Here is a 15,364-nt window from a genome sequence, read left to right as displayed (position 1 = left end):
AGATTTATAAGGATGTTGCCAGGATTGGAGGATTTGACCTACAGGGAGAGGTTGAATAGGCTGGAGCTGGTTTCCCTGGAGCATCGGAGGCAGAGGGTGAACCTTATAGAGGATTATAAAATCATAAGGGGTGTGGATAGGGTAAATAGACAAGTTCTTTTCCCTGGGGTGGGGGGGGGGTCCAGAACTAGATGGCATAGGTTTAGGGGGAGAGGGGAAAAATATAAAAGAGACCAATGGGGCAACGTTCTCATGCAGAGGACAATGAATATGTGGAATGGACTGCCAGAGGAAGTGGTGGAGGCTAGTACAATTGCAACATTTAAAAGACATCTGGAGGGTATATGAACTTGGAGGGATTGGTCTGGGTGGGACTAGGTTGGGTTAGGATATCTGGTCAGCATGGACAAGTTGGACTGAAGGGTCTGTTTCTGTACTGTACATCTCTACGACTGCTGATTTTCTGATCAAAATCCGGAAATTCCTAACAGCACTGTCCCTATGCCATCTGGATTGATTCAAGAAGGCAGCTCACCATCACCTTCTGAAGAGCTTTAAGGATGGGCAATAAGTACTGGTCCAGGCAGTAGCGAGCTGAGAGTACTGTAGTTGTAGTAGCCAAGGGACAAGTCTCCAATCTAACCCGCTACCAGCGAAGATTAATATCATGGCAGGCTTCAAGAGGAAAATGAAAACGTGGGTAAGAGACTAATTAAGCCATTTGAAGCAATTAGAAATATCTCGCTAGATCCACCATCAGACTATCCCTTGACATGTTACTTTTCCAAATAATTTGTAAGTACTGCATGATCGAAGAACGTGGCTGAGATGAAGGTCATCCAGGAGGGTGTTTACTGTAGTACAGGATGCTGTGTAGATTGCCCTCAGGCGCAATTATGGCAGTTACTTTGCAATTGCCGAGGGCTAACAGAATGCGTGCTTTTGAAAGTTATTAAATATGCGTTGGAATGTTATAAGTATTTACAGCCTTAGTTATGGCGCACTTTAATACTGCAGGATAAATGGGAGGATCTGTTTCTGAAAGCTGACGTGTGGTTGGTCAATTCCTATCCATCTTCACAGAAAAGGGTGGGTCTGGAGACTGGAGGGAAGGAAGCATGTTTAAAATTAACCCTTTTAACAAACAGTGTTGTCAAGGCAGATTCAGCATCTTTCTGGAGCATCTCCCCACCTCTGCTGTTTGTGTCAGAGGCGGATGTTTGCAGCTTAGTCTGGAAGACTGACAGTGACACGGGATTGGTTACATTTTTGGTGAATGTATCAACAGCTGCGGCGCAGCTAACATCAGGATCGGGAGCGCAATGAGCAAGGCTGGGGAGCAGGACAAGGTCGACATCTATCGGGATACTTGGGTCCGTTTTCTGGGTAAGAATCAGTCAGGAAGTTGCCCCTTAAGTGTTTCGGGGGGACGGAAGGAGAGAAACTCCAGGCTGTGCTTTCAGCCCGGTCCCATTCCAGTTCCGGGATTTTATCTCGACATCCGCGACTAAAACATGCAGCAAATCCACGCGTTTTGAAAATTGCAAGTATAATCCACGCTCCGAGTGGTTTTAGTTCTCAACATGGGACAATAAATAACCTTGAACAAAGTTAGTGTAAATTCCACGCCTCGCTCTGTCAGGGCGGCTGCTCACATTTCACTCTGACATACTTGCTGACTCAGAGAGAAGTCATTTTACAAACTGCTCCAATACTAGTTTCGAGTTCTTTGAAACTATCCAATGCACGGCAATATGAACCCCCACCCATCAGGCGGAACTGAAGGTTACTAGAGCTAGACACTCACGTCTCAGCCGAAAATCAGGGGTCCATTAGACAAACATGGCTAGAGCATGTGATTACAAGAGTAACAACCGTAAAATGATAGGCTAAGAAACCACTTTATAGAAGAGCAGCGCCTCGAAAGCTAGTGCTTCCAAATAAACCAGTTGGACTACAACCTGTTGTAGTCTGATTTTTTAACTTTGTACATCCCATACCAACACCGGCTCCTCTAAATCACTGTATTTTGAAACAGCCTAACAGAGCTCTCTTCCCCCCCGTTATCATTCATGCTGGTGTGAAGTATATGTAGAGGGAGTCAGATTCACTAGCTCCTTACCGCTGGGGCGTTCCCCACCAGATCTATGTGTACTCGTCTGCATAACCAAAACTTTTTTTTCACAGCTTTTAACAGTGTTCTCAAATAGAAGGAAATCTGGACAATCCCTTATTTAGCAAACACGATTGTGGTGGGCAGGACAGTTCTTTGTTGTTCAATATATTCCCATCTCCCAAGAGTGAGAGTTTAGGCCCTGATTGAGAGAGTTTAGATACCTTTAAAAGTTAAGAATCAAAACAAAATGTCACAACAGATTCATACTTATTTATTTGTTCTGAAGAAGGATCACCAGGCTCAATGTTAATGCTGATTACTCTTCAAGGATGCTGCGTTTCTGTAGTAATTTCTGTTTCAGTTTGCAGCAGATTCACACCTTGGGTATAACATTGGTGCAAAGTGGCTTCAGTCTAGCATTATCGCTGAAAATGCAGGGAATGGATTGAATGCAAAGGTCTACAGTGAAGTGAAGTCATACTGCAATTCCAAGCAATTTTACATCATTTCATTATGACATACATTAACCACTGAGTCAGAATTCTGACTATATTCACACATCGCAGCAGGCCAGGCAGCATCCAAGGAGCAGGAGAATCGACGTTTCGGGCATGAGCCCTTCTTCAGGAATTCATGCCCAAAACGTCGATTCTCCTGCTCCTTGGATGCTGCCTGACCTGCTGTGCTTTTCCAGCAACACATTTTCAGCTCTGATCTCCAGCATCTGCAGTCCTCACTTTCTCCTATATTCACACATCAACTGATGGCATTTTTGGAACTTCTACAACTTCACACCAACCCCATGAGCATATATCTGATTGTTATCGCTCCTCTAGTATGGTTGTCTCTTTGGTTCCTAGTTTGAGCTGTGGAATTTTCCTTCTAAACTTTTCACCTCCCCTTCTTTCCTTTAAGTCACTAAAGGAAGGTGCAGCAAGCTATTAAGAAGGCAAATAGGATGTTAGTCTTCCTTGCAAGAAGATCTGAGTACAGGGATAATGAGGATTTACTTTGATCACATAGGATCTTGATTAGACCACATCAAGAATACTGTGTGCAGCTTTAGTCTCCTTATCTCAGGAAAGATCGAGTTATAGATTCATACGGCACAGGAACAGACCTTGTGGTCCAACTTATCCACACCAACTGGACATATTGCCAAAGACAGTGTAATGAAGATTCATCAGACTTGTTGCAGGATGGCAGGAATGTCTGGAAAGAGAGATTGGGCAAGCTGGACCTGTATTCTCTAGAACCTTAAAGAATAGAAGTTATTTCCTTCAAACTACTTAAAGAGGTGGACAGGGTAGATGCAAGTAAGACCTGAGCTGAGAGGAATTTTTTTGTATTCAGAGGGTTGTTAACATTTGGAAATCCCTATCACAGAGATCAGCAGAAGCTCATTCTTTGAGAATATTTAAGTTACAGATTTATAAATTTCTGATTATTAGTGGCATACTAGGGTTTCGGGGCAGGAAAAGGCACTAAAGTGTTCGATGAGCCATAATTATACTGATTGGTGGGGGAGGTTTGATGGACAGAATGGCCAATAACTTTCCTATGTTCCTGATTTGGCTTGTATTTCATATTGTTATATAATGCTCTTGTAAAGCATCTTGGACTGGTTTATCATCTGACAAGTGCATTTAAATGTACGTTGTTTTATTGTGCTGATCTTTAGATAAAACGTTAAAAATTGTTGCATATGCAGACCTCTTACAATGTATTAAAACTCCTGGATGTATAGAAGCTGTAAAACAAAGGTCTTTAAAACGAAAGATAACGGCTAAGGTGAAATTTCCTTGTGAAATTAACTATTTGCAAGCAAGGCTATTGGTCAAGCTCAAAGGTAAATTCTCAGAAATGGATTGTAAATTGTTCAGTGGGTAGTAATCAGCTGCCACTTGTTGGAAAAATTTTGTTTGACTAGGGATGATACCAAACTGGATGTCCCAGAAATTGTTAGGAGGACTAACCAATGCAAACTAGTTATATGTGCAAGTAATCATAGAAAACTAGGAAGGATAATGAAATCAGAAAGACACAAAAAAAAACCAAAGGAGTTGAACAAAATAAGTGAACAGCTGGAAAGTGGCAGCTTAAAAACTTCATCCAAATCAACATCAGGTACTGCAGGAAAAGAGGAAGCATATATAACCGATGCATTACATTGGAATGGATATACTGTATTAAAGTTGAAAGTCAAGCTGGTAAAAATCGATTTTCAACATGGCCAACCAATGGGGAGCTGTAATCAACAAAATCAATAGAATGCTGAACCATACTATCAGGTTCTCAAGAGGAAGCCACAGTCTTGTCAGACAACATCATGAATACTGTTTCTAGCTGTGATCACCCAGATACAAGGGAGATGTGTATGTACTGGGTGTATGCATACATAAGCATCGTGTGGGTATTCCTAAAAGCATAGGCCTGAGTTTGAAAGATGTCCAAGAGATGATAAAGTGTATATAGAACAGAGTGTATATGGGCTCTGTGGTGTAATATTAGTGTCCTTAACTCTGGGCTAGAAGGTGTGTCATTAACCGGTTGAACAGGTTGACTTAAAAGATATTTATAACATACTCCACGATGATATTATGTATTGGAGAAAACCAGCACTAGAAAATCACTTAAGCAATTTGCATGAATATTTCAAGGGGACACATAGGAAAGACAAGTTGAGATCGATGTCAGGAAATTATTCATTACTGCTTGAACGAGCTGTATAACTTAGTCCCACACTGAAGTTTTTTTTCCCCCAGGAACACTGAAAATTAATTTTAAAATACATGTCTGAGTGCCTTTTGAAAGTTCCAATGACCTCTGATTTCATCACTCTTTCAGGTAATGCACTCTGGATCTCAATAAAACTCGAGGCTTTTGTCAATTATTTTAAATCTAGCACCCCCAGATACTTAACAGTACACCTGTGCTGTAAGAACAATCTCAGTTTCTCTGATCCCTTTACCAAATCTTTAACTGATCTCCCATATCCCTAGTATTATGCTTGGTATTATTCTGTCCAAGATTTTAGCATTCATTCGCAAGTGTAGTATCCACAATTGTTCACAGTAGCCCAGTTGAAGTCTAACCAGAGACTTGTATAGGTTTAACATGGCTTTCTTGATTTTGTGTTCAGTGCCTCTGTTTACAAAGCAAATATCTCACAAGCTTTCCTGACTGCCTTATCATCTTGCTCTGTCACCTTCAAAGATTTGTGAATATGCTCCCTCAGGTCCTGCTTCTTTTGTATCTCAATCAGAATGGTATAATTTGGATTATATCAGCTCTCTGTGTTATTTCTCTTGAAATTCATCATTACACAATTATCCACATTAAATTCCATCTATTATCTGCCCAGGTTGTCAATTTTACCTTAAGTCGTTTCAAGTGTGCTACTATTATGCACAATACTTTTATATTGTCAAGTTTTTTTTATCATCTGCAAACTTTGTTGTATTACACAGAGAAGGGTTTAGAGGGATATGAGCCAAATGCTGGCAATGGGACTAGGTCATATTGGGATGACTGGTCAGTGTGGACAAGTTGGACCAAAAGGCCTGTTTCCATGCTGTATAAATCTATATACCCAAATCAAGTCACTGTTAGTATAGATAACATGAAAAGGAGTTGTAATCCTGACACTGGGCAACCTCGATTCCAATCAGAAAAAGCAGAGTCAATTGCAGAATGTAAAATCATAGTTTTTATCATTTGTTTAGCAATGTTGTAGAGTTTCCTGACTTGTTGCAGCGTTTTAATTTTTTTAATGTTGAACAAGAATCTAGTTTCTGATGTTTTTTCTTCAGAAAATGAATATCCGCGGCTTAGGGTTAGTAGTAAATCCAACTGTAAAGAACTTTCAAATCTTTTATGTAAATATATACTTTCTTCTTGAGCATCAATGGTTTGCATTATGAAACTAATAATGAGTACGGCTGTATGCCACCAGTAGCTTTTCCATGTGTACTGGCTGGTTGCATTATCTGGGAGAAATAGCTGAGGTCTATAGGCTTCTGTAGACAATGGTAGTATCTGTGGTTCCGAGGGCGTGCATACTGGTCTTGAATGACCTGTATGAAGGGCCTACATTGCATGCAAAAGTACTTTTTAAAGTAACTGAAAGCGTAATGTGTAACTTTTTTTCAATATTTGCTCAAGAAATGCATTCTACAATATGAAAGAAATGAAACGGATGCAGCTGAAATCGCTGTTATTTCATCCCCAGAATATCCCTTTGCAATGGGAGGAAATAAAGCTTATTTCAATAAAATGTTGGTGAGTTGATAATGCTACCAATAATGTGCATATTAAATTTAATAAAATGTTGAAAAACGCAATTGATATCAGCGTTTCGTTGAAGATCATGTCAACCCATGCAATTAGAACCTTTCCAAATCCTTCGACAGCACATCCTCCATGACAGTGATCTTATCACAAACAAAAACAGAAATAGCTGAAGAAACTCAGCAGGTCTGACAGCATCTATGGAAAGAAAGCAGAGTTAATGTTTTCAAGCCTGGTTTCTCTTCATCTGTTGACTTTTGCCAGCAATTTCTGTTTTTGATTCAAATCTCAGGCATCCACGATGGTTTGTTTTATTTTAGTCACTATATCACCTCAGGTCCAGAGTGATCAGGAGGCCAGATGGACTAGCTGTGCAGAGGGGGGGCCTTGTGAAAGACCTGCAAGTGTAAAGGAGAGCAGACTGAATTTTTTGAACATACTACTTTTTTTTTAGTAACTTGTCTGATATTTCAATTCTTTGGTGGTTCAGGATATGCTAATGAAGTTGGTGAAGCTTTCCGGGCACTAGTTCCTGTAGGACTGGTCTGGGCTACTTATGGCATATCAACTGCATATGTTACAGCTGATGCAGTTGACAAGGGGAAGAAAGCAGCCGTTGTAAGTACAAATTTTAACATATTAAGTAATTTTGCTCTGCTCACTATACATCTATCAATGTTACACCTTAAATTAGGATAGTTTGGAAGAGCTTTCAATACTTGCTGCTAGAGGACTATTTGGCCATCTAAGAATGAGACAAAACGTGAGGCTCCTAATGTGCGTCTGTGTGTGTGGGGCTACTGTTCCACGTTCTTATTTGGTTGAAGGTCAGGTTGTATATCAGATGCTACTTATTAAGTAAACTTTGCTAAAACTTCACTTCTGATACAATATAAGCTGCAATGCTGAGAAAAGAATGACCAGGAAGCTGGTTAGATCTGACTTTTGCAGTGGGTGACCCTGTTAAAGGCATTTACACATAAATTAGAACATCTGTTGGATGATCGACCTCATCATTCCTGAATAGTTTTTCTTTCTGGTGAGATTCATGGAACCAGAGAATGGTCATGGGACAGGAAGCTGTTTATCCTATCCCATCTCTGCTAATTCTTGATAATGCAGCATGTGGCTCCACAGTTGCTGATGAATCACAATTCAGATCATAGTCTTTCCATTCCAGTTTCTCTCCCACCAAAATACTTCTACTGAAAACTATTCTGTTTTATTTGGCCAGAACTAAAGAGATTTTAACAGCATGGAAAAAGGCCCTTCAGCCCATGATATGCATGCTGGTCATCTATTCGAATCGCATTTTCTCACACCTGACCCAAGCCTTATATGTTTCAAGTGCTCATCTAAAATGTCTTGATGATTCCTGCCTCTACCATCCTTGCCCCATACATGTACTTGAATGATTGCACTTAGAGAAAGGAAAGTTTGGAGAATCCAAATGGTTCAAGATACTTGCCATTATATGTATAAAAAGGATAGGTTAACCATCATTTAATTTTACTATTTTGTAGAAACTGTTCATAGTGAAATCCTGGAGTCTGTTTTATGAATGGATAAGACTTTTTTTAGACTTAGCATTTGAATAGTTTGAAAAACAATCAATGACTTATTAGAGATCTTAACAAGTGTATTTTCTTTTTATAAAATCCATTTAATACATGTTTTTTGGAACAATAGTAAAAGGTGATTATGGATTCTGCTTGGAGGTGCTCCAATTTCCTCCCACAGTCCAAAGATCTGCAAGTCAGATGAATTGGTCACGCTAAGTTGCCCATCGTGTCCAGGGATGTGCAGTCTAGGGGGGTTAGCTATGAGGAAATGAGGGTTACAGATGTAGGGTAGACTGTTGGCAATGGGGGTGGGAAGCTCTTCAGAGGGTCATTGTGAACTCAATGAGCCAAATGACCTGCTATCACACTGTAGGGAATTCTATGATTCTATAAGTGACAACTCTATTTTCAACTTGCAATTCCAGAAGTCAGTTTAGTGGCTAAAACTTTGTACTGCAGAGGTTTAGAGTCAGGCTCTACTGTTGGAGGTTATCATTTATTACTTTTGCCTTTTTTTTTGTGCCTGTGTATTACATACCTATTTTTTCCTTTCCCTACACTAGCTCTCCCCTATAATGTACTGCTATCCCAGTGTAGTTTTTCTTGCTGATTTATAGTTTAGTTAAAATTTATTGCACCTACACAATGTCCACTACCTATCACTCCAGCTTGACCAAACCCACACTTCAACCCAGTTTTATGCATAATAACATGATACAACACAAACTGTATTTATTATAGTTAAGATGTCCCCATAAAACAACATTCCTAGGATGCATTTAGATTTTGATAGTATGTGTGAAGAATATTTAAAACTGCCGAGGAGAATTTAATTTAAAGAATGCTCCGTGTATAGAAAGTTCCCTTCCATAAAAGTTAACCTCATGACCACCGTATCAGAGTTATCACTAATGCTGTACATTTGCAATGCTGCTCCCTGCAAGAAGAGTAAGTACAATAATAGGCGTCAGTACAATGTGTTGTTCAGAGACAAGCCTGATGATAACTTGTTTTTATATTGAGTCACAGAGCTTTAGCTCTGTTTCCTTAAGTCAGCTGTGCTATCTTCGACTGAGGATTGTAATCTGGGCCACAGTCAACCCATAAGCAGTACACTCACATTGAGCAGCCTGTAATTTAATACACATCTCAACAAGAAAACTGCACTGTGATAGCAGGAGTAGAGTACATTATCTAGGGGAGAACGAGTGGAGGCAAGGGAAAGAAACAGATAGGTAAGACGTAAACAGGCACAAACGTAATAAGTGTAAGTGATGATGATAAACTCCAACACCAAAGAGTGACTCTAAACTTCTGCAATATACCAAAGTATGGTGTACCTTTGAATCTCACTCTTCCCAATCCTCTAAGATTATCAGATATGAGTGTGTTCTGCACGTAAGACTTTTTTAAAATTTAAAACTGCAAATTTAAGATTTTAAGTTTCTTTTCAATAAGTCTACCACCCCCACTTAGGCTCATGGAGACAAACCTGGAAAAACAATGACTGTCGGTGTCGCTGTGGTGGATACGTTCATCTGGCAAGCATTGGCCTCAGTTATAATTCCAGGATTCACCATCAATCGATTGTGTGCAGCTTCCCTTTTCTTACTTCGGAAAACTACAAGGTGGCCACTGCCTGTGAGAAAGTGGACGACAACTGCTATTGGCCTGTCTGCCATCCCAGTCATTATAACTCCCATTGACCGGTAAGCCTTTGTCTTGGATGGTAACAGTTAAGTGTTTCAGACTTTCTAACTGGTTTAAAAACACTGGTGGTTCATGGATTAATTGCTCATAAACCAAAGCATTAGCTGCTTGAGGTGTCAAACTGGAGAAGTATTGTGATGATCCAGAAAGCAAGGTGCTTAAGGCTCATCTAAGTAATTTTGCTCCCGTGTGTAGCTTTTGGTTTGCAAAACTCACATTCAAAGGAGGAGACTTTTTAACAATGCTTATTGAATCTCTAACATTGGACAAAACTAATTACACTGTTCACCAAATGGTTAAATTTTGCTTTGTCTTTAGCCCAAAGTTGTAGATTCATTTGAACAGTCATCCCAGTGAAATTAGTTAATGATGTTAATGAGACCGGGGTGTAGGTTTGCTCACTGAGCTGTAGGTTTGATATCCAGACGTTTCATTACCTGGCTAGGTAACATCATCAGTGGTAACCTCCAAGTGAAGCAAAGCTGTTGTCTCCTGCTTTCTCCGAGAGAGTTCCACCCACGAGCAACTGTACTTCCTGCATGAATGTTTAAGAAAACAGGTACTAAAAAAGGAAATAAATAGAAAGCAGGAGACAACAGCTTCACTTCACTCGGAGGTCGCCACTGATGATGTTACCTAGCCAGGTAAAGAAAAGTCTGGATATCAAACCTACAGCTCAGCGAACAAACCTACACCCTAAACCTCAACCTGAGCTACAAACCTTCACAAACCTTGCGTTAATGAGACCATTTTTCAGTAACACTGAGGACATGCAGTAGTTCATGTTAATGAACAAAGTTGTAAGTTTCTGTTATGAGTCTGACAAATGGTTTCTTAAAGACCAAATGCCACAAGTGGTATTGCCTTCACATTGATAGTGTTGGTAAACACACACTGTTTGATAGAGGATTTGTGGTCAAATTTCATAAATTTTGCATATTTTAGAAAGACAAGTTTCCACAAAACTGCTATTTCTCATAAATGTTCAGTTGTAATTACAGAGTTGTATTTAGATGAGCATTGAAATTTTAAGTATGAATGGAGCTCTCCTTATCAATGGATTGATGACTTGGTTTTCCAAACCCGGTAGGGAATCGGTTTAATATTAGAAACCGCTACCCTTGCCATTGAACTGAGCTTGAATGTTATCTTAGCACTTGCACTTTGCCGTTTCTATTTTGGCAAACCTTGCAGCAGGATATAGACAGCAGAGACCCCCTGATCTCCTCCTCACCGTAGCTGCACTGTACAAATGCTGAGAACTAGACTTGTACTACAGTGGTAGGTTTACTAAGTCATGAGCGGATTCTTTCTGTTTTGGATCCAGTAAGACTTAAGCCATAGGGCCTCAGCTTACAGGTTGAGTTTCAATCCCAAGTCCTCTTGGAAGCCACTCATGGTCTTGTCATAAATCATTTGACTGTTTAACTACTTTGTATACACAAGGTTAATTTTAATCCTACCTCTTGGTAGAAATTAGGCAGTGGGGCAGTTAGTACCAACCAGCTTTGCTATCCTCTTGAAACTCACCTTCTCCTGTAATCCTGTTGGGGCTAGTTCATTAGACATATTTGAGATGGAGCTGGATGTGGCCCTTACATGATCAGTCATGATCGTATTGATTGGTGGTGCAGGCTCGAGGCACTGAATGGCCCACTCCTGCACCTATTTTCTATGATCCTATTCTGTAAAGTTCAGAGGTGGCTGTTTATAACCAAAATGTGCCATATGAATTTGTGAAATGAAATCTGATCATGGAATGTGATTGGCTCCAGGTTAAAATGCAATGATGAGGCTTTCTTGCTAGGTGAAAGCAAGTTGAAAATTAGCAGCAGGGAGATAGATGTAAGTCTTTCTAGAGGCAGCAGTGACTTGCTGGAATGACAGATGGAACCATGCAAGGGTTAGGAATAAAGGAAGCATGTCTGGTAAAGTAACATGCCTGATAATGTTTTTAAATGTTGAGCTGATGTGATTCCTTCCATAAGCCATTTGCCAGTTCATTAACCCATTCCCATTATGCTTTGCAGGTCTGTGGACTTTCTTTTGGATTCTACATTAAGAAAGTTATATGAATCAGAAGAAAAACACAAACCGTAACCAAAGGCAATTGGAACTGTAGCCAGTTTAATATTTGTGTACATTGTAAAGCTTTAAATTACATTGCAAAGCAATGAACTCTGTACTCCAACTCTGGAAAACTAGTCTCCACTTTTAAGACAATGGGCTTTAGATGCTGGAAAGTAGATGCTTGTTTTGTCTTTGTAATTACATTGCTGTACAATATTGATTTTGTGCAGGAAAATTGAAAACATCTTTATACACACACAATCACTGAATCCTTCAAGAATTGAGTGGTTAGAGAATGATTTTGAATATCACTATTACATTGAATTAAATGAGTAGAGATGTCAAGTGACCCAAGGATGGTTACCCACCTTGAATTGTACACTTAGTTTATGGAAAAAATATCCATCATATTTCACTATTTTAAAACTACATTGTAAAGCACTCATTGGTTAGAACACACTGCCTGTGCTTTGTGGGTATAGAAACACAACTTGAGGAAAGTGCTCCTCTGTCTCCTTTACCTTCACAGCAGCTCCAAAATCCAATGAAACATAACACTGGTGTTGCCTGGAGATAAGAATTGGATAGGTCTACTCTGTAATAATCAACCTTTCTCTCAGAGAAACTAGATCTCAATCTGTGCCACAGCACAAGTAAGACCCATATCATGCCTCCTATAAAACAGTTGAGCACAAAATAGTCCATTGGGGTGAAGCTATAATAGAAGTTTATAAAATCATGAGGTGTAAAGATAGGGTTACTGGTAGGTATCTTTTCTCTAGGATGAGGGGTTTCAAAACCAGGGAACATATTTTTAAGATGAGGGGCACTTTTTTACATCAAGGATGGTTCACATCTGAAATTACCTTCCTGAGGAAGTGGTGGATGCAGGCATAGATCTAACATTTAAAAGACACTTCGATAAGTACATGAATGCCAGAAGAGATAGGTCATAGAGATGTACAGCATGGAAACAGACCCTTCAATACAACTCGACCGTGCCAACCAGATATCCTAAAATAATCTACTCCCATTTGCCTGTAGACCTCTAAACCCTTCCTATTCATATACCCATCCAGATACCTTTTAAATGTTGTAATTGTACCAGCCTCCATTACTTCCTCAGGGAGCTCATTCCATACACGGAACACCCTCTGCGTGAAAAATTTGCCCCTCACGTCCCTTTTAAATCTTTCTCTCCCCTTAAACCAATGTCCTCTAGTTTTGGACTTGCCCACCCTAGGAAAAGAACTTGTCTACTTATCATATACATGCCACTCATAATTTTATAAACCTCTGTAAGGTCAGCCCTCTTCTTCCAACACTCCAGGGAAACTAGCCCAGCCTATTCAGGCAGGTGGGACTAGTTTAGTTTGGGATTATGTTCAGAATGGACTGGTCGGACCAAAGAGTTGGTTTGTGCTGTAGGTCTCTGATTATTAGTGAAGTGGTTTCAGTATCAGTAGTATTTAATTGAGATACAGTATACCAAACTATATTATATCTATTACACAAGGATTTGCATAATATTCTAAATGAAAAAGACAGTTCTCAAAACAGTATTATCACTTGAGTTGGTCAATGAGTAGTATTGAGATAATAGTGTTTTTTCATATGTCATAAAGCTGCACCTATTGCCTTGGGACTCACTGGCAATAGTGTCAAAGAAATGAAATATCTTAGTGGAATTAGAAAATTAAAAAAATAAATTTTAAAAGATCCTACTCCAGTCACTTTAAGCTTCTAGTCACTTAAGGGCATATGAGAGTCCGAGAGATAAATCCGATAATTCTCTCAAAGTTCAACTAAAATGGACACAACAACAAATCTGCCCAATTTACATCAGTTTCGTGGCAATATTCCCTAAGAAATGCCAGTCAGAATCAAGCAGGATACAGGACAGAAACTACCTCTTGTATTTCTTGTACAGTTCTAGACTTTGGTCTTGCGTTGTTACTTTCTAGCCTTGTTACTCCATCTGATTTCCAAAATCAATTCTTTGGATCATGAGTGAGAACTCTATTAGTGAGTTACTCTATCATATGAGCAACACTGAATTTTTGTGAAATAGGTGCCAGGACATTAAATGAGGTGTCAACTTGAAATAACTAGAAGATCTCAGCTGCACAAATTCACTACTGTCTACGTGTAGACTAAAATAGAATTAACTCACTTGTGCAAAGCTAAGACGTTCGGATATAATATAATGTTGTATGACAGCACTGAATCTTGCACCCAATCTTGTATAATTGAAGTGGGTGTCCCAGGGATGTATCAAGCTAAAAGTCATTGGACTTGCAAGATCCTCACAGCCTAGACTTGAGTGAATAATGCTCACTTGGTTGAGGTGCAATGTAAAAAGTGCCCTTGAGATCTTACCTGAGCAAGAATCATGAGTGGCTAATGTGATAAAATCGAACTTGAGGTGTTGGGTGAATGACTGCTTCATATTTTAAAATAATGAAGTAGTTATTTTAAAAACAACAATAAAAAGTATCAGGACTAAGAAAATGAAGTACCATCAGTCTTTATGGGCTAAAGTCATCTTTGTAATTTGAAGCACCAGAGACAAAAGAAAATTGGCAATAAAAGCATTAAACACTCACCATACTGTCACTGTAGCATATTCAGTAATTTGCTCTAGAATAATGTTGGCAAACCAACTGAACAGGGATCCAACTATTTCTTTATCTGACCAATGATATTTGGCAGGAAGGACAAAGAGTGAACGTTGAAATTTGTGTGGGTACGGAGGGAGAAAGCAAGAGAAAGGAAGTGGAATGATTTCATTATGGAGGAAGCCAATTTATTCCATAATTAGCTTGGAATAAGTCCAACCACATGTATCAATGATGAACCATCGCTGACTTAATGTTGATCCATTGAAGCTACTGTGGTTTGTGTTAGCCATGGAGCATCAAAGACAGTCACTTCACTTGGACCCAGTCTGCTGCATTGCAGTACACTTTGAACCGTGCTTGGAAACACTGTTGCACGTGTTCAGTTGTGCTCACATTTGTGTACAGGCAGAGTACCTGTAAAATATCATAGGTCCAGTGAAATCTCGAGGTTTAGCATATAGTTTGCATGTGAACAAAAACCAGGGATACATTAAAAAAAACTGGATGGGGGATCCAAGATGGCGGCGACCCAGCGAGTCTGAGTCTACAGTGCTCCTCCCAAGACTTGGGCAAAGTGGGTCACCCGCCTCCACCATACTCACCAAATCATTTAAAATAGTTTTTACTTAATGTAATTAGTTGTTTAGTATTGAATTTAAACAATTTAATCACCAGTAAAAATGACTAAAGGAAGGGAGCCCACAGCTCTCAGCAAGCAGGAACCCCTCCCCCACCCTCTCCAGCTGCAGCAGAGGCGTCCGCAGCCGCCCCGGGGGACTTACCTACGGTGGTGAGCCTCGTGGAAATAATCTCCAAACTCGAAGCGAAGATTGACGCTTTTATTGAAGAATCCCGAAGCCGATGGGACTCACTCTTGGCGGCGCTGCAAAAGCACGGCCGAGACATCCAGGAAATCGAGCGCCGGGGCGGAGCTAAAGGCCGCGACCTCCAAAACTATAGCACAATCGGCCGTGGATCGGGTCCGGACTCTCGAA

The 15,364-nt window shown here is 39.9% G+C and overlaps 1 protein-coding gene across 1 annotated transcript; it reads left to right on the top strand.

Annotated features, from left to right (window-relative positions):
• The first annotated feature begins 1,099 nt into the window (after nt 1-1,099).
• On the top strand, nt 1,100-14,353 carry mtfp1 (mitochondrial fission process 1). Its single transcript, XM_060843967.1, has 4 exons — nt 1,100-1,386; nt 6,897-7,024; nt 9,445-9,677; nt 11,709-14,353. The coding sequence occupies exons 1-4, from the start codon at nt 1,323-1,325 to the stop codon at nt 11,776-11,778; spliced, it is 495 nt and encodes a 164-aa protein (XP_060699950.1). The 5' UTR covers nt 1,100-1,322; the 3' UTR covers nt 11,779-14,353.
• Nucleotides 14,354-15,364: the final 1,011 nt, after the last annotated feature.

Source organism: Hemiscyllium ocellatum, chromosome 24 (genome assembly GCF_020745735.1).
Source record: "Hemiscyllium ocellatum isolate sHemOce1 chromosome 24, sHemOce1.pat.X.cur, whole genome shotgun sequence".
NCBI classification, from domain to species: Eukaryota; Metazoa; Chordata; class Chondrichthyes; order Orectolobiformes; family Hemiscylliidae; genus Hemiscyllium; species Hemiscyllium ocellatum.
This window is presented reverse-complemented; position numbering and strand designations above follow the sequence as displayed.

What these genes read in the sequence shown, in the direction of transcription:
- mtfp1 (XM_060843967.1), top strand. Translation starts at nt 1,323, where the DNA reads ATGAGCAAGGCTGGGGAGCAGGACAAGGTCGACATCTATCGGGATACT. An exon ending in TACTTGGGTCCGTTTTCTGG is followed by an intron (nt 1,387 to 6,896) that starts GTAAGAATCAGT and finishes TTGGTGGTTCAG; the next exon opens with GATATGCTAATGAAGTTGGT. An exon ending in ATTATAACTCCCATTGACCG is followed by an intron (nt 9,678 to 11,708) that starts GTAAGCCTTTGT and finishes TATGCTTTGCAG; the next exon opens with GTCTGTGGACTTTCTTTTGG.